Source organism: Globicephala melas, chromosome 17 (genome assembly GCF_963455315.2).
Source record: "Globicephala melas chromosome 17, mGloMel1.2, whole genome shotgun sequence".
In the NCBI taxonomy this organism is placed as follows: Eukaryota; Metazoa; Chordata; class Mammalia; order Artiodactyla; family Delphinidae; genus Globicephala; species Globicephala melas.
The window spans coordinates 71,664,546-71,687,844 of NC_083330.1; the positions used below are offsets into that span (position 1 = coordinate 71,664,546).

General features: G+C 50.8%; 2 protein-coding genes across 4 annotated transcripts in view; one reads left to right on the forward strand and one right to left on the reverse strand.

Moving 5' to 3' along the window:
• TG (thyroglobulin) overlaps positions 1-23,299 on the forward strand; it is a 241,822-nt gene that overhangs the window by 130,975 nt on the left and 87,548 nt on the right. Inside the window, exons 38-41 of the mRNA XM_030875854.2 lie at positions 1,348-1,567; positions 3,160-3,253; positions 5,728-5,887; positions 14,340-14,542. Of these exons, the coding sequence (XP_030731714.2) occupies positions 1,348-1,567; positions 3,160-3,253; positions 5,728-5,887; positions 14,340-14,542 (677 nt within the window). The remainder of the gene's footprint in view (positions 1-1,347; positions 1,568-3,159; positions 3,254-5,727; positions 5,888-14,339; positions 14,543-23,299) is intronic.
• The window catches only part of SLA (Src like adaptor), an 83,712-nt gene continuing 80,403 nt past the window's right edge, over positions 19,991-23,299 (reverse strand). For all 3 annotated transcript variants that reach the window (XM_060287387.2, XM_030875857.2, XM_030875855.2), the window contains 2 exons: positions 23,007-23,139; positions 19,991-22,099 (listed from right to left, as the gene is read on the reverse strand). In XM_060287387.2, the coding sequence (XP_060143370.1) occupies positions 21,886-22,099; positions 23,007-23,139 (347 nt within the window). In that variant the 3' untranslated portion in view covers positions 19,991-21,885. The remainder of the gene's footprint in view (positions 22,100-23,006; positions 23,140-23,299) is intronic.

Genomic DNA, 23,299 nt, shown 5'->3' on the forward strand with positions numbered 1-23,299 from the left:
CTTATGACAACGAAAAGCGTCTCCAGACATTGTCAAATGCTTCCTGGGGTCGAAACCACCTCTAACTGAACCACTGCATGGTACCAAGCTTTTGAGGAATGGATAGACTTCCGCCTGCCTGTCTGTCTGTCTGCCTCCTCTCCCAGGCTCAACATGTTGGAAATAATGAGAGACCCCCCGCTTGACACACACACACAGACACACACACACACACACACACACACACACACAATCTCTTCACCAGTGTTGGTTTCCTCCGTGCAAGGCCCTAAGGCCTGTGGGGAACCCGGCACAGGCCTGTCTTAAGTCCCTGAAAATGGCATCTGGCCCTGAGCCGGGGCCCAACAGAAGTTTACTGAACCAATGAATGAATGTGAGAAATATAGTGGAGGGGGTAAGATAGGGCTGAAGAAAGGCTGATAAGCATCTGGAAGTTAGCACTACAGGGTGGGGACGGAAGGCCTGTGGAGCACAGTGCAGGGTTCGGCAGCACCAGTGTGAACTCACAGACCAGGTGGGATCCGGACCTGCGCAAAGGGGGATGCACATTGCAGACCTGGGCCGAGGCCTGGCCTTGACCCTTTGTGAACCTCTGACCCTGTGGTCAGAGTTGTGGCTCAGAAAAGTATAGCTTTGAATCCTACATCACTTTGAAGTCCTGACAGCTGCCCACCCCCAGGCTCTAAACCTATTTCCTCACCAGTGAAATACAAGTACCGGGTCTGCAGTGCCTTAGCTGCAATTCTGAAATCCAAACACTCTAAAAGTCAGAAAAAAAAATTTGTTTTGTAAGCTTATGGCAAACTCGTTTGGTGGCAATATCTGACCTGAAGTGACCAAAGAAATGATACTATGTGTTCATCCCTCCTAGTAGGAATAACCTATACATTTCATCCCAGAAGTAACTGGTGTGTCTGTTGACGGGTCTCAACTCCACACCCCCCTGGAGGATTGAACCTTGCCCGTTCTGTGCCCCTCTGTTCTTTTTAAAATCCAAATAATTCAGAATTGTGGTAACATCTGGCCCCAGGGCGCTGAGGCAGGGGCTGTGGGCCTGGGCTGCCTCTCTGGGAAGAGCTGAGGTGGCACACCTGGGGGAGGGATTGCTCAGTGCCCGGGGAAGATCAGGTGTCTTTGCTGGGTTTCTTTTCTTTTCTTTTTTTTTTTTCCACATTGAATACTAACATGACTAGACTTAAGCTATTGGGGCCTGAATGAATAACTAACTTTCTTTTTTTTTAATGCAGAAAGCAGTGTTTGGGCTTTTAGATTTGTTTCTTAAAGTATATTCGGAATACCTGTGAATAGAGCACCAGCTGCTCTCGCTCTCTCTCTCCCCCCTCCCAGACATCCCTCTGCTCGTCTTTGGGACATCTGCACCTTCTGTGACCATCACCACCCACGGCCGGCTGCTGGGCAGGTCCCAGGCCATCCAGGTGGGCACTTCGTGGAAGCAAGTGGACCAGTTCCTGGGAGTTCCATATGCCACCCCGCCCCTGGCGGGAAGCCGCTTCCGGGCCCCAGAGCCCTTGAACTGGACAGGGTCCTGGGATGCCACCAAGCCACGGTAAGGGTGGAGTGGAGTACATTTTGGGGGATGCCCAGGGAAGCCTTCTCCCATTCTAAGCCTTCAAAATGAGACTTGATAACAGAGCAGTGCGTTCGAATTTGAGCCATGCATGGAGCAGGGGTTATATTTGTTAAGATGGTGTCGAGTGCTTTAACACATAAACTCCCACTTGTCGGTGACTTAACATTGTCTTGGTCCTGCACAATCCCTTTGGTGATGGAGGGGCAGGTGGGCTTTGCTCCATGCAGTAATGCAGGCACCCAGGCTGATGTGCCTTCTTCAGCACAGACCTTCTAAGGTTCCTTCTAGGAGCCTTCCTTGACTTTGCATCCAGGAAAGAGAGGCTGTGGAAGAGTCTGCAGGGGAGGTCTCCACGGCCACAGCTGCAGGTGGGGCGTGCATTCATCACGTGCCCCAGTGTGGCGGTGACCAGGACTCAGCCTCCCGGCCACTTCTGACTTCAGTGGGGCTGAGAAGTAAGCAGAGAAGGAAAAACACATGAGCTAGTGAAAAAATAATTTAAAAGGACGTTGATTCCCCCAACAGGAACAATATTAAAAGGAATTTTCCAAAAAGGGGAAAAAAATGGAATATCTTATTTTCCTTCGTCATCAACTGCTTTCAGTTTTGCCCATTCCCTCCCATGCATATACCACTGTAAAGAGTTGACAGATTGGATACGATTTTGTGATTTTTCTAAATTAAAGCGTGTTCAGAGCGTCTGTGGAAAGAGCACCCATGTCTCCCTCTCCCATCCCCATGGCCTTTCCCCTTCCCACAGGAGTCCACAGCTCTGTCTCAAGGCAGCCGTATTCTCCCTGTCCATCGCTCCCACGGCTGGCTGCTGGGCAGATCTACAGGCCCAGGGCCAGATAGAGGGATGGGCAGGAGGCTCTGGACTGCTCCAGGCAAGCAACAGTGGAGGCTTAAACTAGGACAGTGGCAGAAAGATGCAGAAAGTCATGAATAAGTCTCCACCGTTGGGCAACCAGAGAAACAAATATGGACTAATTAGAACACTTTAGCGTGTTAGGATACACCCATTTGACAGATGAGATGGTTGAGGCTTTTGAGTGGAGAGTAGTTGGAGAGCTAGGTTCATCAGAGCCCAGTGCTAACAAGGCCTGGGTGGGTAACCATCATGCCTCCATTAGATGTGTCCCAGATGCAGTCTCAGCTCTTATGCCAGGAGATGTTCCACTGGCACACTTGGACTCTGTACTGATGTAGAAAACCGGTTGGGACACCTCATCCCAGCAGGTCTGCTCACTTGGAGCCAGGAAGGGCCCAGGTTGCAGGTGACACACACTTTCCTCTTTATCTGGGCATCCTTCTCTCTGGACCAGCCCTTTGTCCCTGTGGGATGTTCCTCAGGCCCGTGGTAGAGAGAGGGATGGGCATGCTGCTCTTTCCACCATTTACTCACCAATCCCATTAACCATTTCCTGAAGCTGCCTAAATGCTGGTGGGCCGCCGGGCTTTTGGAATGGGGCAGTGGGCTCTGCCGCCGCTGATGGGAAGGGGGCTGGGACTTGTCGCTTTGGTTGTTTTCCCTGCAAGTCATGCCTTCTGTCTGTCTGTACTTGCAGGGCCAGTTGCTGGCAACCAGGCGCCAGGACGCCTTTGTCCCCCGGGGTCAGTGAGGACTGCCTGTATCTCAACGTGTTTGTCCCTCAGAACATGGTGAGTGCTGCAGCCCTGAAAACTATGTTTGCCCTGAAAATGGCCCCACTAGAAATCCCCAGCCCCAGAGTGGCCAGCATGGTCCGCCCTGTGCTCTCCTGGTGGGTTCCTGGCTTCCTGAGGCCTGAGTGGCTGAGAGCAAGCCTGGGTCCCCCACGGCCTCACCTGATCTCCCGCACGGGAGCATGTGCATGGCTATCCGGCTCCGGCCCTCTAAGAAGTATTCATAAAGCGCCCGTCACAGGAGGGGCTGTTCTCAGTGGGAGGAGCAGAAATAAACAGATAAGCAGATAAATATTGGACAACTGTGGTATTGATATGGTTGTGAAGAAAAGCACAGCAGGGGAGGAGACGGAGTGGCAGGAGGAGTGAGGTAGGTGGTGATCAGGAGGGCGCGCCTGAGCAGGGGTGCGGATGAGGCGAGGTGAGAGCCACGCTGGCGGGTGAGGGCCAGCGCTGATGCAGGGCCCCCTGCAGGGCCGCGGGCTGGGGGAGTGTGGAGCTGGGTCAAACTAATCCGCAAATGAGGAAACCAGCGGCTCTTCTTGGAGAGACCCCCCCTAGCGGGTATTTCTTTCCATGTGGTCTCTCATTCGAGGCAGTTCTAGAGGGTGAGGCTTGGGAGGTGACCCTGACTTTGGTTAGGTCCTGCTTTGAAGGCTGTATCTGCCTAGGTGGCAGCTATGATCCTGATGTTGAGTGTTTGAGGGAAGGGTCGGAGCTCATGAGAGAAAACAGAACTGATGAGCCTCAGGAAACATGAGTTTCTGGTGACGCCAGCCCTGTACTGACAGATCCCATGGTACGTGTGACTGGGCCACCGCTTCCTGGTCCCCAGTTGACCAGCAGTGAGAGGCGGTGTACTTTGGAGGCTGGGTCACGGCAGGCTGGCCTGAGTGAGCTCGGAACAAGGGCCCCTAAATGTGCAGGCCCTCCTGGGCTGCGTGAGTGGAAGTATTCTCTCTTGCTCGCCTGCTACTCAGTAAAAATAACTCAGGGTGCTTTGAGGAGGGGAGACAGGGCCTGTCCCTGACCTCTCTGGTGGCCCACAGCAAATGAAACCAAGGCCACCTGAGCTGGCCTTTTTCTATAGCATTTAAAAGGCCTCCTATTGGAAGAATCAACAAGCCCACCAGGTGGTGACATCTACGAGAAGGGGTGTCCCAGAGGGAGGAGGGGGCTGGGGTCAGAATTCTGCTCGGTCCCTTCCTCTCTGTAGATGTTTCAAGAAGCCACTTCACTGCTCTGAGCCTCTGTTTTCACACCTGTAGCATGGGGGTGCTTAGAGTCATCTACCTTGTGAGGCGGAAGCTCTAATCAGACGTTCTAGGCGAGCACACTTAGCATGGCACCCACCCGGGCAGGTCCTTGGTCAGTGTTTGCTGTTGGTGTCGGAGCCCAGGGCACATGGAGTAGAGAAGTCACAGCCCAGGGATTCAGGGCCTGAGTGAGCGAGAGCCACCTGGGGCCTTGCATTCACCATGGCCTGGGGCGGGGTGTCAGATCCCCTAGACGGAACACAATATTCTGATAGGAAGGGGTCAACCTGGGTTCAGATCCCAGCTCTGCTACTCATAGCCATGTGACCTGAGGCAGGCTATTTAACGCCAGCAAGCCTCTGCTTCCTCATCGGTAAAATGGGAGTAACGACAACATGCCACCCTCACGGAGCTGTTTGAGGACTGAATAAGTGACACACGCCAATAGTCAGCATGGTGCCTGGCGCTCAGTCGGGCTAAACAAAGGTGGCTCTGTGTTAACAAGATGGGATTCCAGGGATGGTGACCAAACTCAAGGACTCCCCAAGGAGGACACAGAACCGTCTTCCAGAGTAAACGCGGGCCAGGAGCTGGGCTGCTGGGAGACCACGTGGCTGCATGGGACAGGTCCCCGGCTCACTCGGCAGCGTGGGCAACGTGTCTTCACTTTTTATGGCGCTCTGGGTCCTCATCCGGGAGGTGGGTTTTGCTCCTTTGCTCAGTCTGCTCTATCAAAGTGCCACAGACTGGAAGGCTGAAACCACAGAAGGGTATTTTCTCATGATTTTGAAAGCCAGAAGTCCAAGATCAAAATGTCTACAGGGTTGTTTCCTTCCGAGGCCACTCTCCTTGGCTTGTAGATGGTCATCTTTTCCTCCCTGTGTCTCCGCAGGCCTCTCCTCTGTGTGCATCTGTGTCTAAATTTCTTCTCTGTATGAGGACGCCAGTCCTATTGGATTAGGGCCATCTCGTTACAGGACTTGTCTCCAAACACAGTCACAGTCTGAGGCAGCCAGGGTTAGGGCTTCAAGATGTGAATTTGGGGGGCACACAATTCAGCCCCTAACTGAGACTGAATATGCCTACAGGGCAGAGGTGAAGGAAGAGTCGTGCGTCGCCTCACAGTTGGGCACCTGAGTGGGGAAGGTGCCCTCACCAAGCTCTGGGGGGTGAGGGTGGCCGCCTGGAGCTCCCGCATTTCTCCAATCCCTACAGGCCCCCAACGTGTCTGTGCTGTTGTTCCTCCACAACGCCGCAGAGGGCGGGGCCAGGGGGGGCCAGCCGGCTGTGGATGGCTCCTTCTTGGCTGCTGTTGGCAACCTCATCGTGGTCACTGCCAGCTACCGAGTGGGCGTCTTTGGCTTCCTGAGTTCCGGTGAGTTGCTGGCGTTGGTGGGGACCGCTGACCTCCTGAGCCGGGTGTGTTCTTTGTGTGCGTTTAGTCCTTTCTTCCCCAAGCCCCATTCTTCCCAGCCCGCAGCCCTCCTCCAGCCCGCTGAGCAGGGAGTGGTATGACCAGTGCGTTCACGAGACCCTCCAGCCATGCTGATGCCCATAGATGAGAGTCACAGTTACTACTGATTACACTTATCATGTGTCTGAAGCTGTTCCAAGTACGTTTTATCTTGTGATGTATCTGTGTGTGCGCGTGTGTGTACCGAGACCCCAGAGGGCTAGACCCTGGCTCAAGCTCACGTGGTCAGGAAGGAGCAGAGCCAGGATTCATCACCAGGGTCGACCTGCCCTGGAGACTCTAAGGCATGGATTAGAGCTCTTGGGCCCTCAGGAAGCCATTTACTGGAGTGAGGGCTGCATAGACAATGATTTCTGATTCCCCTCGAATTCCAGATTGCTTTTGAACATCCGGCCTGTCCCCTTTCCAGTCACAGATGCCTTTATCACTCTGGTTATGCCCTCCACCTTCCCCACCAGTCCACAGGGCAGAATTGAGGCTTGGACCAATCCCAGCGTCATCCACCCATGTCTCTTCCTCCATCTCCCCACCCCCCCACCCCAACCCCCAGTGGTAGGGCAGTTGTTTGACAGGCAGACGTGGCAGAGGGCAGACACGCTGGTCTGGGAATCTGAAGAGCCAAGGGTTGTCTGTGTGACCTTGGATAAAACCCTTCCTTTCTCCAAGTCTCAGTTTTCTCCTCTGTAAAATGGGAATAATTTTACCCAACTTCCAAAGTCACTGTGAGGCTCCAGTGATATGCTACATGTAAAGGGACTTTAGAGGCTGTGATGGGCTTTAGGAGTCCTCAGGGACAGGCACCTAGCAGCATCTCTGTTCTCCGGGGATCTCATTTAAGACCTGGAATGTCTTGCCTGCTGAGTATGGCTGGGTGGGTGGGAGGTAGCCTGGTGGGAATGACGGACTCCTCTAGAATGTGGCCGAGTGGAGCAGGCATCCTGCGTGAGCAGAAGCCAGGCAGTGCTGGGGAATGAGGGCTGGGTGGACCACGTGGCAGGAGGCCTTGAGTGTCATAAAGAAGATTCTTCGTCTGCACAACAAACATGAAACAGGCAACAAGTTAAGGCAACATGTGACCAGGTGCCAATGAGGGGAATGTGGACGATGACCAGATTCCAGACTTTCCTTCAGGGGTGCAGGGAAAGCTGCTGGAGCACTGAATGCCCTGCCCAGGTTTTCTTTCCTCTTTTCAAACACACGACTGACAATCTGTTAAATCAGGAGCTCCTTTCTCTAAAGAGATGGTGAAACTCAGAACCCAGCCTGTGGGACCCGCTCAGGTGGAGCATTTCACAGACACGGCTGACTCTGGCTCAGAGTGTTTCCAGACACAAGAGAGCGAATTTCCATATGCCATCCCTCCGTGAGGGGGCGGGGATTATGATTTCATGGGCTGTGATCTTATGGAGAATTCTGTGGGCTTCCTGGAAGGGAAACTCATTTCTGCTGCCGGCGAGGCAGAGTCTGGGGTCGGAACTCTTCCAGAACACCCACACCTTCTCACTCCTGACTTGCAACACTGCCTGTTCCTTGTGCTTAAAGCAAAGCTGTCAGCAAGAGAGAAGGAGAGTTACCCTCACCCAGCACCCATCTCTACCAGACATCTTTTCTGGGTGACGTCATTTCAGTCTCCAGGCACCTTTGCGAGGTCAGCCCTGTGCGGTCATGTCATAGAGGAAACGACGAGGCTCAGAGAGGTTAAGGGACTTTATGCCCCGCAGCCGTGAGTTAAATTTAATGTCACACTGGGCGTTGAATCCCGTGGATGAAGCACTAAGAAGAAATGGTAGCTTGCTCCCTCGATGTTTTCGGTTTTATTGTTGTTGTTGTTGTTTTCGCAACTTTCACAATCTCTTTTAATTCAGGACAGTTTTAAAATATCTTTAACATATAACTTGAGTGTTCAAGGAAATAGGGAAAGGAGAAAAATGTTAACTTAGTTGCTTCACAAATATAATCTCTTTTAAAACTGAAAAAAACCCCAGCTATCTAAAGTTGACATGTCTGGAAAAGTTATGTGTGCCACTCCCTCTCCCCCCCAAAGAAAAGAAAACTCCTCAAAGAGAATTGCTTCCCCTTAAAGTTGCACATTTAAAACTGGGGTTCCAGGAGTTTCCATGGTGTTTGCCTTCCTGTTTACGTGTGTTGTCTGTGTAAGGGTCCTCTCAAGAATTTGTGGTGTTTGTTCTGTTTCTTAAGCTGGGTGGTGGGTTAACATGTTTGCTTTTTTCTCATGCTTTATATATAGTGCTTATATAACATATATGATATATGATTCATGTAAGGGTAAGCTATTCTTTAAAAAGTGGGGATATATATATACGTATAACTGATTCACTTTGCTGTACAGCAGAAACTAATGTGATACCGTAAAGCAACTATACTCCAATAAAAATTAATTAAAAAAATAAATGTAGGAGACAGGGGATACAGAGGAAGAAAGAAGAAAGAACAATACTTAGCAGTTAATGTTAAAGATTGAGAATAGGTATCATTTTAAAAAATAGTTTTCTCTCCCTTGGTGTTTAGAAATGCCCTACAGATTCCTCATTCTTCTGTGTACAGAGAGGATCAGTGTTTTTGGGGGGTTTTTTTTGTTTGTTTGTTTGTTTGTTTGCGGTATGCGGGTCTCTCACTGCTGTGGCCTCTCCCGTTGCGGAGCACAGGCTCGGGACGCGCAGGCTCAGCGGCCATGGCTCAGGGGCCCAGCCGCTCCGCGACATGTGGGATCTTCCCAGACCGGGGCACGAACCCGTGTCCCCTGCATCGGCAGGCGGACTCTCAACCACTGCGCCACCAGGGAAGCCCAGGATCAGTGTTTTAATTCATTTAGGCTCAGGCAGCTTTTCTTTGCTTTATTCTGGAGACCTCCTGGTACTTCCCACATTCCAGAGCTTTAGCATCTCTTACCTGGAGCTCCTTGCAGTTCAGCCCCTAGGGGAACCATCAGTCAATCAAGAAACTGAGACCCAGAGAGTGGCCGCCAGGGCCGGTGGGTGGAGGGGCAGCAGCTCTAGGACACACACACAGGCTCCTGGCTGCAGACGACCACCTCCCGCCAGACACTGGGCGTCCCACGGCAAGGTTCCAGGCGGAGAAGGTGCGCACTCACAGCAGAGGGAGAAAAGAGCAGGTGTGCGATTCAGCTAAGCCCCCAATAAACTTCCAACACAAATACATCATCCCTTTCCCATGAAAAAAAATATATAGGGAATTCCCTGGCGGTCCAGTGGTTAGGACTCGGCGCTTTCACTGCCGAGGGCGCAGGTTCAATCCCTGGTCGGGGAACTAAGATCCCACAAGATGAGTGGCGCAGCCGAAAAAAAAAAGAAAAAAAGAAAAGAAAAAAATACATATATGTAATGGATTTCATTATCTAGATGATCTTAAGTTTACAGAATAATTTGAGCATAAATTACAGAGTTCCCATATGCTGCGTCCTCCCCTGCCTCAGTTTCCCCTGTTAAGGTCCCGCATTGGTGCCACACACTTGTTACACTCCATGAGCCCATAGTGGTATGTTAGTATTGACTAAAGTCCATACTCTACAGCAGGGCTCACTCTTTGTGTTGTACATTCTGTGGGTTTTGACAAACATCATGACGCGTGTCCACCAATCATACAGAATAGTTTCACCGCCCGCCCTGAGACTTGCCTGAGCTCCACCGACTCATCCCTCCTCCTTTCCATTTTAAATAGTTGGAAACTGTGGTTCAGGACAGGTCTGGAAAGAGCTGGGCGACTTCAAGTGCCAGCCCCAGACTGGTGTCCTGCACAGTGTACAGGATTCGCACCCGAGAAGAGCAAGGTCCAGGGGCAGCTCCTCACTCCATGGGGCTCAGGGGCTCTGGGGGGGGGTCCCTCGGTCCCTCCCTCAGCGTCCCATCCCATCCCAGGCTGCCCGTCTCTCAGGAGATCAAGCATGTGAAGGCAAACACTGGGAACCTTGCCGGTACCTTGCAGGGGCTCCCGGGGGCTAATGCCCCTTTCCTTTCCCTGGCAGGGCCTCTCCAAGCCAGGGCTCTGTTGCAGCCATGTCCCGGCCCTGCATCTGGCCACCAGCAACTGCAGCCCATGGCATTTACTGAGTTAGGCCAAGCTGCTGCTTCATGTACATCGTCTCATGTGATAAATGTGTGCAGCATCTGCTGTTGTAGCCCAGAGTGAAGATAATCCCCCAAGAGCTCCAGACTCCAGAGGCACATTAAGAAAGGGATGGGAAGAAGCTGAAAACAGCAGCTCACGCCAGGCCTGCGGCCGACCAGACAAACTCGTGTTCTCTGCGAGAAACCCAGCAGTACTTAAAAGGAGCACGATTCCTGATGAAGAGCAATTGGGAAGGAAGTGAGGGGGTTGATGATGGGCCAGGGAGGCCCTCTCCCAGCCTGGACCCTGCCGGTGGAACAGACCCCAGGGCCGTGGGGCACAGTGATTATCCTTCTCTCTCTGGTAAAGCAATGCAGCAAGGGCAACCCAGGCCAGTGGCGTGCAGGATCAGAGGAGTGGGTCGGCCGTGGCTCGCGGGCGCCCTGCAGGGTGTGGGAGCAGAGGAAGTGGGCTTTGGCCAGGGAGACAGACCGAAGGCCAGACACGTAACACACCCATCACCCCGTCCTCCCTGGGGCGCTTGGAGCCTCCCCTCTGAGGGGGTCTGCTCACCATCCTAACCAGAAAAACAGGCACAGGGTCCTGCCCCCGTCACAGACGTAATTTTTGCTACTAAAGACAAGGCAGACCGTGCAAAGGGCACCTGTGAGATAATGCTGGGGCCTAAACCTGTTCATTTTGTTTAAGAAAAACCAAACGCATTCCAGAGTGCTTTATGCCAGGCATTGCACTGTTCTGTTCCTTTTACGGATATTAACAAATTCAATCATCATAACAACCTATTGAGGTTGGTACTATTATTATTCCATTTTACAGACAGGGAAAGTCAAGTCACATTAAGTAGCTTGTCCAGGGCCCCGCACAGCTAGTAGGTGTTGGGACCTGTGCCCAGCTCGTCTGGCTCCATAACCTGCCTGCTAAGCCCACACACCATGATGCCTTCTATTGATGGCCATCAACAAGAGCTGGGGGAGAACCCACTGTGAGCCCAGCTAAGGAGCTTTAGAGGGACAGATGAAGAAATCAGATGAGCTAGCAAGAGCCGGTTAGACAGTGAGGGAACAGTCGAATGTTTGCTGGTGTGTTCTGACCAGAGAGGTGGGAGCGTGGAGCTGGGGGGGCCCATCAGGGCGGTGTGAGGCAGATGGGGAGGAGCGCCATCACGCTGTCCGGACACCTTCCTCTCACACCCGTCTCCCTCCTGGACTGTACACGCCTGGCCAGCAGAGAGCAGCCCTGTCCAGTTTCACACCCCCAGCAGCACTGCACGCTATGTGTTTGTGGCGGGGCTGAGCCAGGTGAGACGGAGTCCCAGAGGATAAAGAGAATGGAGCTCAACCAAGGCCAGACTGCAGGGCAATGAACACAGGTGATGAGCAGACGCCGATGGCTGGACAAGGGCAGGTGTTAGAAAGTGAAGGGACCCAGACTGTTCAGATGGGCTGAAGTCAATCTTAGAGGAGCTGAAAAGCCAGGAAGGAGTTAGACTTGATGCGGCAGGAATGAGGGAGTTATGAAGGCTTCTGAGCAGAGAAAGTTCCATAAATAGAGTACTTAAATTTTTTAATGAAAATAACACAGTGCCTTGCACACCATAGATTTTTTGGACAAACATTTGTTGAATTGGATTGAATGTTAGGACGAAGAGCTCTGAGTGTGCATTGAATTTAAGTGCCAACTTGATCTCGAATTTGCTTCTTGCACCTCAACAGACTCTTTCCCTCTCAAGTCTCAGGTTCCACCAGGGGAGGAAAGGGTTGAATTAGACCATCTCAGAGCAGCGAGGTGGCTGCTTCGTGTGCACGTCCTGGAGGGCGTCTGCTTCTAGGGCCAGGATCTTGTCTATCTTGCTCTCTGCACTACCCAGCACAGCACCTGGCGTGAGGTGAAGCCCAGTTCGGACTTGCCTCCTGAATGCACCCTCATCTCTGACATCCTAGGGGTCTGTAGACCCCAGAATGTCAGCACTGTAAGTGGGAAGCTGGTACATGGGGAGTGAGAGTCAGGGACAGTGGCGTCCCTCCCTGTTGTCACTAGAAATGCAGGCCGTGGGCGTCACTTCCCAGACTGGGTCCTGCTCAGCTGGTGCCCGGCTTTCCTGCCCTCCCTCAGACCTTGGAAACAAAAGCACTCATCCTAACCAATGGAATGTGCATGTAATCCAGAAAAGTCCGCAGAGAGGATGGTGCCAATGGCTTCACTAAACCCAGAACATGAAATGCATTTGAAGAAATTCTGAGTGTCTCCCCAGCTGGAAGAGTAATTCGTACCGTTATGTCCACTGAGCTGGTGTTCTCGTCAGCTTTGTGAACACCATTTTGGGGAATCGGATGCAAGGTCTTTCTGGTTTTCTATTTGGGAATATGGGTTCTTTCTGATAGTTTTTCACTTGACGTTGAATCGTGTTCATAATAACTGTAGTCATTTCATTTACCTAACATTTCATAAGGACCTACTCCGTGCTTCTGGTTTTCATGGGGCGTAGAGTCTAGCAGGGGAGCCAGTGGTGACAAATGCTTTGAAAGGGGCCCCTCACTTCCCCTGAGGGCTGCCTATGAGCTGATGGTGTAGCTAAGACTTGGAGGATGACTGGGCCAGAGGAGGGAGTTAGAGAAGGTCAAGGGGAGAGGGCACAGCTCTGGGTGGAGGAATCACATGTGCAAGCACAGGCATGGGGGAGGGTGGGGCTGGTGTGTTTGAGCCTCTGAGGGGAAGCCTGGCTGGTTGCAGCACAGAACAGTGGGGAGACAAAGGGAGATGTGGCCTGAGAGATGGATGGCCCGGTCCCGGGGGGCTTTGAATGTGATAGAAGAACTGAAATGGTGCCCTAAGGACCATGGGATGAGAGGGGACATTTTACATAGGATGGGGCAGGGTGTGTGTGTGTGTGTGTGTGTGTGTCAGAGAGAGAGATAATCAAGATTCTAAGTTTAGAAGACCACTCTGCATGCGCCATGGAGAATTCACTGTAGGGAGGAATGTGTGGATACAGGAGGCCAAGGAGAAGCGTGGAGGAAAGGGGGTGGCAGTCAGTGGCAGGAGAGCCTGCAGCGGCTGGGGAGGAGGGGGACACGGTCGAAGGAGGAGTCGGGGAGACTCCCGCGAGGCCGTGCAGGAGCAGGGTGGGCGGTGCCGCGCTTGAAGGAGAAGGTAAGAAACTCTGCCGAGGCCGCCGGTGGGAGCGCTCAGGAGACTTAGAATCAATTCCCTTTGGGGCTGAATGGACTTGAGGTGCCTGTGAGACAGCCTCCTGGGGGAACTCGAGGGGCCCAGGCCTGGGAGAGTGCCCTGGGCTGCGGACACAGTCCCGAGAGTCTTTGCACATAGGCGGTGGTTGGAGCCACGGGTTCTGCTGGGGTTTCCTGGAAAGAAGCCAGAGACGAAGGGCATGAACCTCGGCTCAAACCAGAGCAGGCTTAGTGTTTCAGGGCAGTTAGCGGTGTAGACTAAGAGGGGCCGTTGAATTCAGAGGACGCCTGAAGGGCCTGGGCACGGCATGTCCCAAATGCCAAGGGGAAGAGCACGTGTTGGCTGTATGGTTCCTTTGTATCTGAATCATTCGACTTAAAACAACATGCTGAGCTTTTGATACATATTTACTGAATTCTATGAATGAAAGAGAGATGGACTCAACTGAGTGCTGCATATGTGGTCATATACATGACTGTAGTCAAAAGGTGTGTGCTTTGGAAACAAGCAACAGGATCAAATGACAATCAACAACAAACAAACAATGTAAGAAACTTGAATCGCAGCTCTGCCGCTGCTGCGAAGGTCATGGAAGGTAGTGGGAAGAGGTGGGACCGAGAGTCTCAGCCGGGCCTGGCCATCATCGGGGGGCAGGAGACACGGAGAGTCACGGGCAGTGGGGGGAGATGGGGGGCCGGAAATTCAGCTCCTTCTCGTCGGATGCGCCAAGCCTGGGGTCTGAACGTGCAATGCCTCTCATCTGAGAAGCCGCCCTCCTCACGGGCAGTGGGGCGAGATGGGGTGGCCGTGGCCCACAGAGGTGGAGGGACACATCTGCAGTCTCCTAGCTGAAGCGAGAATCCGGGCCGGATGGGCCTGGTTCCGGAGCCCAGGCTCTTCCCACTGCCCCACTATATTGGGAAACCACAGTCCAGACCTATGCGGGCAGGAGCCCAGGCCCCCCACCGGCACCCCGTGCCTGGCTTACACAACACGAGGATGGTTACATCCCAGGTTGCAGAATCGCAGAGTGCTGAAGACTTTCCTCTTTCTGAAGGGTCCGGCGAGTTGAGCGGCAACTGGGGGCTGCTGGACCAGGTGGTGGCTCTGACCTGGGTGCAGACCCACATCGGAGCGTTTGGTGGGGACCCTCAGCGCGTGACGCTGGCAGCAGACCGTGGCGGAGCCGACGTGGCCAGCATCCACCTTCTAACCACTAGGGCCACAGACTCCAGACTCTTCCGGAGAGCCATGCTGATGGTGAGTCGCCTGCTCTGCCTTCAGTCTTGCTGAAGGTGGTCCCTCCTTGCCCCAGTTGGCTTCAATTGCTTGGACTTGCTTTATCCTTTGTTCTGAGTGGGTGTCCTGCCCATGGCCATCTTTCCGTGTTCACGTGAGCCCGGATGCTGCAGGGCTCCCCTGACTGCTGTCCACTCACATCTAAAATGTTAATAATTCTAGACGGGGAAGAGTTTCTATTTCCTGGGAGTGCCTCATTAGGGTTTAATAGCAATTAAAGCAGTGGAGGGCAGCTGGATCTGTCACAGAGCAACAAAGGTTTGGCCAACTTTGTTGCTGACTGGTGAGTGAAGGCAAAGAGTAGAACATAACACTCAGGATTCCACTGGATGGTCTGAAGTACCTGCTGAGTGATGATGATGATGATTATGATGATGATGATGGTGATGATGGTGATGATGGTGGTGTTGATGGTGATGATGGTGATGATGATGGTGTTGATGATGGCGATGTTGGTGATGGTGATGTTGATGGTGATGATGATGGCATGAGAATGTTGATAGTGATGAAATAATTATGATGGAGGAAACAACCTGTTGACCACAGCATATGCTCTGATGGCTATTGTGTCACTGATGAGCTTCTAATGTTATTGAATGTCCAACTGGTGCCAAGTACTATGCTCCTTTTTGGAAGTGCCATGCTAAATAATACACGACCTAGTTCTCAGGAAGCTTGTAGTTTACTGGAGAAAGAGGTGACAAACATTTAAAGCAGATATTTAAAAGAGCGTCTTAGAGCAGCTCAGAGAGACGCTCCCAACCAAACTCAGGGGAAAGAGAGAATGTCCCAGAATGCCTCCTGAGAGAGAGACTGTGCCAGCTGATGTTGAAGGCTGTGTAGGCACGTAACCAGAGTCCTAGCACCAAGGGAAAGTTTGGCTCTTTGCTGGGTTCTGCCCATCATGCAGTGCAGCTGGAGGACCGGGTCTGCGTGGACAGTGGTGTGGAGGCAGAGAGCAGCCAGCCTGCAGTAAACGCCTCGGGTGTTATCCTGAGTGCATGGGAGCCTTCAGCGTCTTTTGTGTGTTTGCTGGTTTGGTTTTCCGTTTTAACCAGTACTAAGTGTACAATTCACTGGCATTGAGTACATTTCAATGTAGTGCAACCATCAGCATGAACTGTCACCGGTACTTGTTCATCATCCTAAACAGAGACTCTGTACCTGTCAAACGCTAACTCCCCATTCTCCTTTCCTCCCAGCCCCTGGCAACTGCTACTCTACTTTCTGTGTCTGTGAATTTGCCCACTCTAATATGAATTTACCTCATGTTAGTGGAATCCTAGAAGATCTGTCCTTTTGTAACTGGCTTACTTCACTTAGCATAGTGTCCTCAAGCTTCGTCCACGTTGTAGCATGCGTCGGAATTTCATTCCTTTTTAGGGCTGAATGATATTCCGTTGTATGTGTACAGCACATTTTGTTTATCCATTCATCTATTGATTGATGTTTGGGTTGCTTCCCCCTTTTGGCTACTGGAAATAGTGCTGCTATGAACACTCTCATGCCATCAGAGGGTTTTAGGCAGGTGGGAAACTTGCTTAGACTCGCCTTCAGGAAGACTTCTAGAGCTCGGCGGAGGATGCGTGTAAGAGGGGCAGTGCTGGAGGAAGAGAAAGCAATGAGGAGACTACTGAGTGACCCAAAGGAAGGTACGAAGGAGAACCACTGAGGCCAGTGCCATGGACCTGCTGGCGATTCTAAGGCCATCAAACCACATCTAGCTCTCTCCAGCCTTCCCAGGATCCAAACCTGTGATCATAAGCAGGGTGGAGAAGTGTCACTGTTTGGGCACAACGGAGGCGGGATCAACATCATTGCTGTCCTTGCCAAGGAGCAGGGCCTCCTGCCACTTCATCTCTCCCCTTCAGCCACGGGAGCCTTCTAGTACTCCTTGAAGGGTCCCTGCACTAGTTCCTGCCTCTTACTGGTAGTTTCCTGTGCGTGGATTCCTTTTCTCCCGTCTTCCTCTTTGCCCTCCCTACTCGTCTTTCAGGGGCTACTTCCAGACTTTCCAGCCTTGAACCAGGCCCTCTTCCTATGGCTGATGCCATCCGTAAATCTCGTATGGCATCTCTCCTGCTTCCCCACCGGTACATAATTGCTCCTACTGCCATGTATGTCTCTCTTACAAGACTGTCATCTCCAGGACAGCCGGGGATGCCTGGCTCTCCACAGAGCCCGGGGCACCCAGCACTGCTGTCTTAGGGTCGATGCTCCGTGATTAACATCCGGGCAGTAAAGGAGCTCATGAGCCTGGGAGGGGGGGTGTCAAGGGACCCACAGGCTAGTCCACTTCTTGCCTTCCCACCTCTTCCTTGTGTTTCTCGTCCTTTGCATCAGGTTTTCTTCAATCTGTCCCTTCATGCTTGGTGCATCTGAGTGTCAGGAGGCCTGAGCACAAACATCTTTCAGTTCCTGGTATTGAAAGCAGACCTTCCTGACTTTGAGTTGATCCTGAAGGGCTGCGTTGATGCCCCCAGGGCCTGCTCATAAGCCAGACACTGAGTGGGACCCAGAGGACACCAAAAATACCTTCCAGTGCGCCCAGAAGGCAGAATTTTCCTTTTGAAAGTTCTGGAGGGTTTCGATGTTTAGGGAATTTCAAAAACTAATCTGTTTTAGCAAATGGTAGTGTATTTAAGAATAATCCCTCCATCTGTTTTAGTCATGTGGAGGTAGCCTTTACAACTGCTCCCTGCAGTTTGGGGGGATGCCTGTGAAATTATTTGGGAATGAGAGAATTAAAATACTTCAAGATATTAGCAGTTCTTCAGTGTGCTCTCTACCAACAGATGTTTGGGGAATGAATGTGAGTTGGTGCTATATTCTTGGATAAAATCTTCAGTCTTTCTACAAATCTTGGGACCAGAACTGTTGAAATTTGGACGAAACAGACTCCTGTGATAATTAATAACTTATATTTATTTGTTTAGCATGTTTGGGACCATAAGTCACTTCGAATATATTACCTCATAGATTCCTCACATTAATTTGCCAGGGACATTTATTTTATTTCTAATCTAGACAAAATAAAGCCAAGGCTCAGAGATGTTTAGTGACCCGCTAAAGAACACACAGTAAAGAAGGAGCTGCATTAGGGGTTGGAAGCTGAAGCCAAACCCTGTGTTCTTCTACACTGTGAGGCTCCTCCAAGAGCCTGTGACTCATTCGGGGTCTCAATGTGTCAGAGGAAGAGTGCAGGCCTAGGGTCAGACAAGCCTGAGTTAAGATGCTGGCCTTGGGTGAAACACTTTACCACTGCCTTCTTCATGGATAAAATAGGTGTGATTAATTCTGTCTCCTACGGGCTCACGCAGTCATGATACAAGGTCTGTAAAGTGCCCTGCACACTGTGGGAACTCAAGGAACCCGAGCTCCCCCATGTCCCATGCCAAGCGAAGGCAACTCCAGGCAAAAGCAGATCCCGAGTGTTTCACCTGCCCTGGGGGCCAGCTTGAAAAAGGAAGAGGGGAGCCATATTGCAAGCCTGAATTCTGTGGCGCTGACCCCTTGGCCAGTTTTAAGAGAAGGCAGAGGAGGTCATGTCCTCTGTGCTGTGATTCTCAGGACCCAGAAGAAATTTCCATTGCTTTCCTTTGACATTGCCCCAATTCTGCATTCCTCTGAGTGAATTCCAGGCCTCAGAAACTGGCCTCAAGCTAAATTTTCCGGTCTCCTTTCCCACATGAGCGCTACAGTCAAGGCTCAGCAGCTCTGCCACCATTCCTAGAAAATGCGGTGCCTTCCTCTAGATCTTTCCAGGCTCTTCTGTGGTCAGCACATCCTGTTTTCCACCTGGACAATCACTCCACCCTTCAGGGCTCAGCAGAATTGGGCCTCTAAGGCTTCCTCCAGCTCTAAAACAGAAAGCATCTCACGGCGGGGAAGAGACTTCTACGTAGCGATTTTTAGGAATTCCGACTTGTTTTCCATTTGTTAACTTTTCTAACACATCTTATTCCATTTCTACTGTGACTCGGTGCTTGATTGGGTACGTGATTTATGCTCTTAGTAGCTCTTAGTACGGCCTTAGCACTTAGCTCAGCTCCTGGTTCAAAGAGGGCACCTGAGACCATGCTGAGTCCATTAAACCAGCAGTGGTGGAGAGCAGGGGATGCTGGCTTGGTCCCAGAGCACTGATTTTTCCTGTTTTCATACAGACCTCCCAGTGGGAGCCCTCGCCCCATTGCTTCCCTTAATCAAAACTGGCCTAGCTATTCACAGGCTTTGATGCTTCCATATATATTCTAGAATAAGTTTACGGATTTTTAAAAATATTCCGGATGGGAATTGGATTGTAGTTTCATGTAATTTTTCAAATCATTTCAGAAAAATATCTATGTTTTTAGGATGTTAGTTCTTATATCCATGGATCAGTTTAACCCCATAACCAGGAACATAGTATTTTTGTCTCCTTACGTCTTCTCATAGAGTTTTGAACTTTTCTCCATAAAAGTTTTGCGAAGTTATTTTGAGGCGAGACCCTACATAAATGGTTTCGTGTTTTCTATTTTACTTTCCAGTTGGTAAATACGGGTGTAGCGGAAGAAGTTGGTTCCGCATTTGGCGAGCTTTCTTACCGCCTCTAATACTTTGTCTGTTGTTTCCATTGGATTTTCTATGAAGTTATCTCATTATCTGCAAATTATGGCGGGTTTATTTCTGTGCGCTTTGGAGCAAATACTCACCTGCTCTAACAAGGAGACCCATCACAAAAGTAGCTTAAATAACAAATGCGTTTCTTTTTTTTCCTCTTTCCCATAATGTTTCCCCAAGTGTGGAGTACAGGTATCTCGTGCTCTCGGGGGCCGGCTTCCTTCTAGGTGTTTGTCTGTCATCCCAGGGCCTTGCTGTCATCTGCAGGGCTGAGCCTGGGCTGCCAGGGATTGCAGACTGCGGGGAGGGGACGAACGAGAGGAGAGCCACCCCTGCTGAGGTGGGGAAGGAAGGGCACATCTCCCGGCTCCGCCCCGCGGGGACCTCCTCTGGTTTTACTGCAATGACCCCGGCACCCAGGACAGTGTCTGGTATTTAATAGGTGTCCAAAAACATATTTGTAGAAAGAAACTCTTGGAAGAACAAATAGCAGAGGTATCAAAAGTAATTTGCAGGGATGTGTAGGTGAGACAAAATTTTCATAACAATTGCTAAGAAATTGTTCTCTCCCTCGATCCCTGGACATCCACCTTCAAGTTGGATGAGGCACCCTCAAAAGTCATAAAACCCTGGTTTCTTAAGGCTGCACCTCAAGAAGAAACCAAGATACTAACCAATGCGGGTTCGTCTCGTGTTCCCTGGTCTCCTCTCTCTCCAGCTGCAAGTTTATTTGAAAGTTCGAAACCCACAGAGCTTCTAGACGAACCACCCACCAGCCTCACCCAGGAAGCTCTCCCCACTTTCCAAGAATTAAATATTCATTAGGTTTATTTTAATCAGGAATACATACATGATTTAGCAAAGCGTAATGCTTCCCACTTAGAAATCCCTCCGCCTATTCCCCAAATGTTCCACTCACGTGAATCACAACAGAAAACAATACAGAAGACGCTGTATACACAGGTGTTCACCAGGTCACCCTGCCTTATGGCGGAAGCCGAGGTCCCCAGAGCTACATTCATTTCCCATACATTGGCTGGCTCTATAGAAACAGCCTTTGGGGAATGTTGAGGAAACCACAAGTGTCTTGTTGGATAAACACACTGGAATCTGATGATACAGAAAATCATGTAAGCGCGTGTGCACACACCACCAGCGCAGTGATCTCAGATGGACAGAATGCATATATACTGGACAGACAAACCCTTCCTGTTGGCAGTGCCCCTCCTCCCCCTGAATCCCTTTGCAACTGGGAAAATGCGTCACGGCGACATCTGCAGCCCCCTTCCTAACAGGATCTGGAGATAAAGGCTTCTTCTGCTCTAGAACTTTGCTATGTTTTCTCTTTCGTCTCTTAGAATTATGTTTGACAGAATTAAGCCACTCCAATTCCCATCTTTTCTAGAGCTGAGCATTTTTATTCCTGTGGCTGCCAGACTCTTTTTAGAATAAGATACCGGATGCGTTATTCCTTTAGAACTTACCAGTTTCCTTTTTTCAAAAAATCCAACCATTCTCACTTACCCAGTCCAACCAACCGTTCCACTGTTTAAAGATCCAGCTGAAACATGAGCTCCTGGGTCACCCTCACCTGACCCCACTCCCACCCAAAGCTGTGAGCTGATTTCTGCTTCTACAGCCCCCTTTCACAATATTTGTTTATACACTTTTCTCCCTGTCTACACTGCTGGGGCCCCTCCCGCTCGCTCTCTCCCTCTCTCCCTCTCTCTCTCTCTCTCTCTCTCTCTCTCTATATATATATATATATATATATATATATATACATATATATATATACACACACACACACACACACACATATACATATTTTTGACCTGACACCTTACACAGAACTTAACACAGTGCCGCTTCTGGCAGTCACTGTCATGAATGAGTAATTGATGCATTAATATAGACAAGAATCTCAGCACCCCAGGGAAGCTCTTCCTGTACTGTGAGCTGTGGTCGGCGACCTCATGAAATCTTGCGCAGTGCCAGGCCTGCCCTCGCGCTTTCACTGTAAGCAGCCGCCCCCCTCCCCCATTACTCGTGGTCTCAGCAGAAGTAGGGAGGCCATCTGACTTCTGCACACGTAGCTTTGGAACGAGAAGCCCAAAGGGATCTCCCCATTCAGGGCTCGTAAGGAAGGTTAGCATTTAGTGTCACTGAACTCCCTTAAAAAGAGAGGAGCCATATCCCAGAGGTCTCTTTACAGATTGGTTACAAAAGTTCAATGCAGGAGATCAATTTGCAAACCCAGACTTTCTGCCAGGCCACAGTTTCTGGCTCATCTTCTTCTCAGGCTTATCTCATTCAGAGGTTTTCTTCAGGGACCTCAGAGTGAGTCCACCTGGGCGGTGTGTTGGAGAGTGGTCCTTGGTTGGGCACGTTCCTGTGAGAGAGCATCTTTGTCTTTCCCACAAATGTGGCGTGCACATGCACACACGCAGGGCTCTTCTGAACCCTCGCCTGAAGATGCCAGGAGTCCACATTTTGCAATGTGCCTGATCAAATGCCAGAGAGGGGTTCCCTTTGTCATGACGCAGATAGAGAAGATGAGAGTTCAATTCTCCATGTGGCTTCTCTTGGCTTCTGGAAGATGTGGGGTTCCCCAGGGACCAGGAAACCGTGCCTTTCTGCAAGATCCCAGGTGACAGTTTGAACCTCTGTTACTTTGTGCAAACACCATGGTGTCTGTTCTCGGGCTAGTCTTCAAAGTACGGCGTTGACGAGAAGAAAGAGCTCTTTCTTTTGCTTCCACTGTACATCAAAGAGACGCTTTTCTTCTTTCGATCGAAGGAGGTGCTGTCATCCCCGGTCAGGGACAGGTAGGAGGCGATGCTTTCCCGAAGGCCGTAGCTGAAAAGGGACTCATCCACACTGAGTGGGTTCTCAGCCCCCTCCGGGTCATCTTGCCGTCTGCGAGTGGGCAGAAAGTGGACAGAGAAAGGGGCAAAAGAGAGGGACATAGTGGGATGGAGGACAAAAGAATGAGAAAAGGTAGAAAAACAAATGAAGAGCCTGGTTAATATATATCTAACATTCTAATTCTGCTTCTTGCATTTGCGGCTGTGTAATCTTGGAGAAATCACTCAACCTCTCTGAACTGCCATTTCCTTGGATGGCTAAAACTTCCAACTATAAATTTTAATGAATATTCTTCATGATATTTACAAGGAGGAGCTGTTTTATTCATTTCCCAGGCAATTCTGATGACTGATTTTCTTTGAATTTGCCAATGGGATGTCTGGATCGGTGTTTAATTAATACAATAACCCCAACTACAGATAATTCCAACTACAGATACCCCTAAAAATGCAATAGCTAACAATCAAATAGAACAAATAAGGGAAGATTTTTTTTTCCCTTAAAAAAATGAAGTTGCCTTAGGATTTTGCTTGTATGTTTACCTTCAAGATTAAGTTTACAGTAATATTAAATTTGTACAAGATTGATTTTTGTGTTATTCTCTAATTGTTAGGATACTAACAATTAGAAAAAAGCAAGATGGTATCGTTCAGCTAGAAAATATTCAGCTAACACCAAAGGAGGGCTCAATAAATGTTTGCACAACTGCGGGGACTGAGGCCATGGCGGGGAGTTGCTAGGGCCATGCCACCCGGGGCATGAGGCCTGAGGCTGGGTCTGCCTCCCAGGGGACAGTGGGATTCCTGGGGTCTGCATCTGCTCAGAGCGAGGGTTTAGCAGGGCCAGCAGTAACTGGCCATGGTGTTCATGTGCCAGGCTCACGTGCTGGTTTGGGACTTACACGTTCGTTCATGGAGGACACACACACACACACACTCACGCACACGCAGACACACACCTGGACGCCCTCTTCCAGTCGAAGGTCTTCTGGCGCAAGGTGACAGGTGCGTCGGGGGCCCTCACTGCTGGGGCAGCTGTGGTCTGAGTGAGGCAGGGCGTGGTCAGCACACAGCAGAGGCCGTCGGCCACCTCTGAGGAGGGAAGCAGAGAACCAGTCAGCGACTGTGGGATGCCCCGGCCAGTGTGAGGTGCGGGGCCCTGGATATTCACAAGGGGGAATGGAGGCTGAGATCTGAGAGGGGCTGAGAGTCACGTGCCCACCTGTTGAAGAAATATTAACGTGTCCTGGGT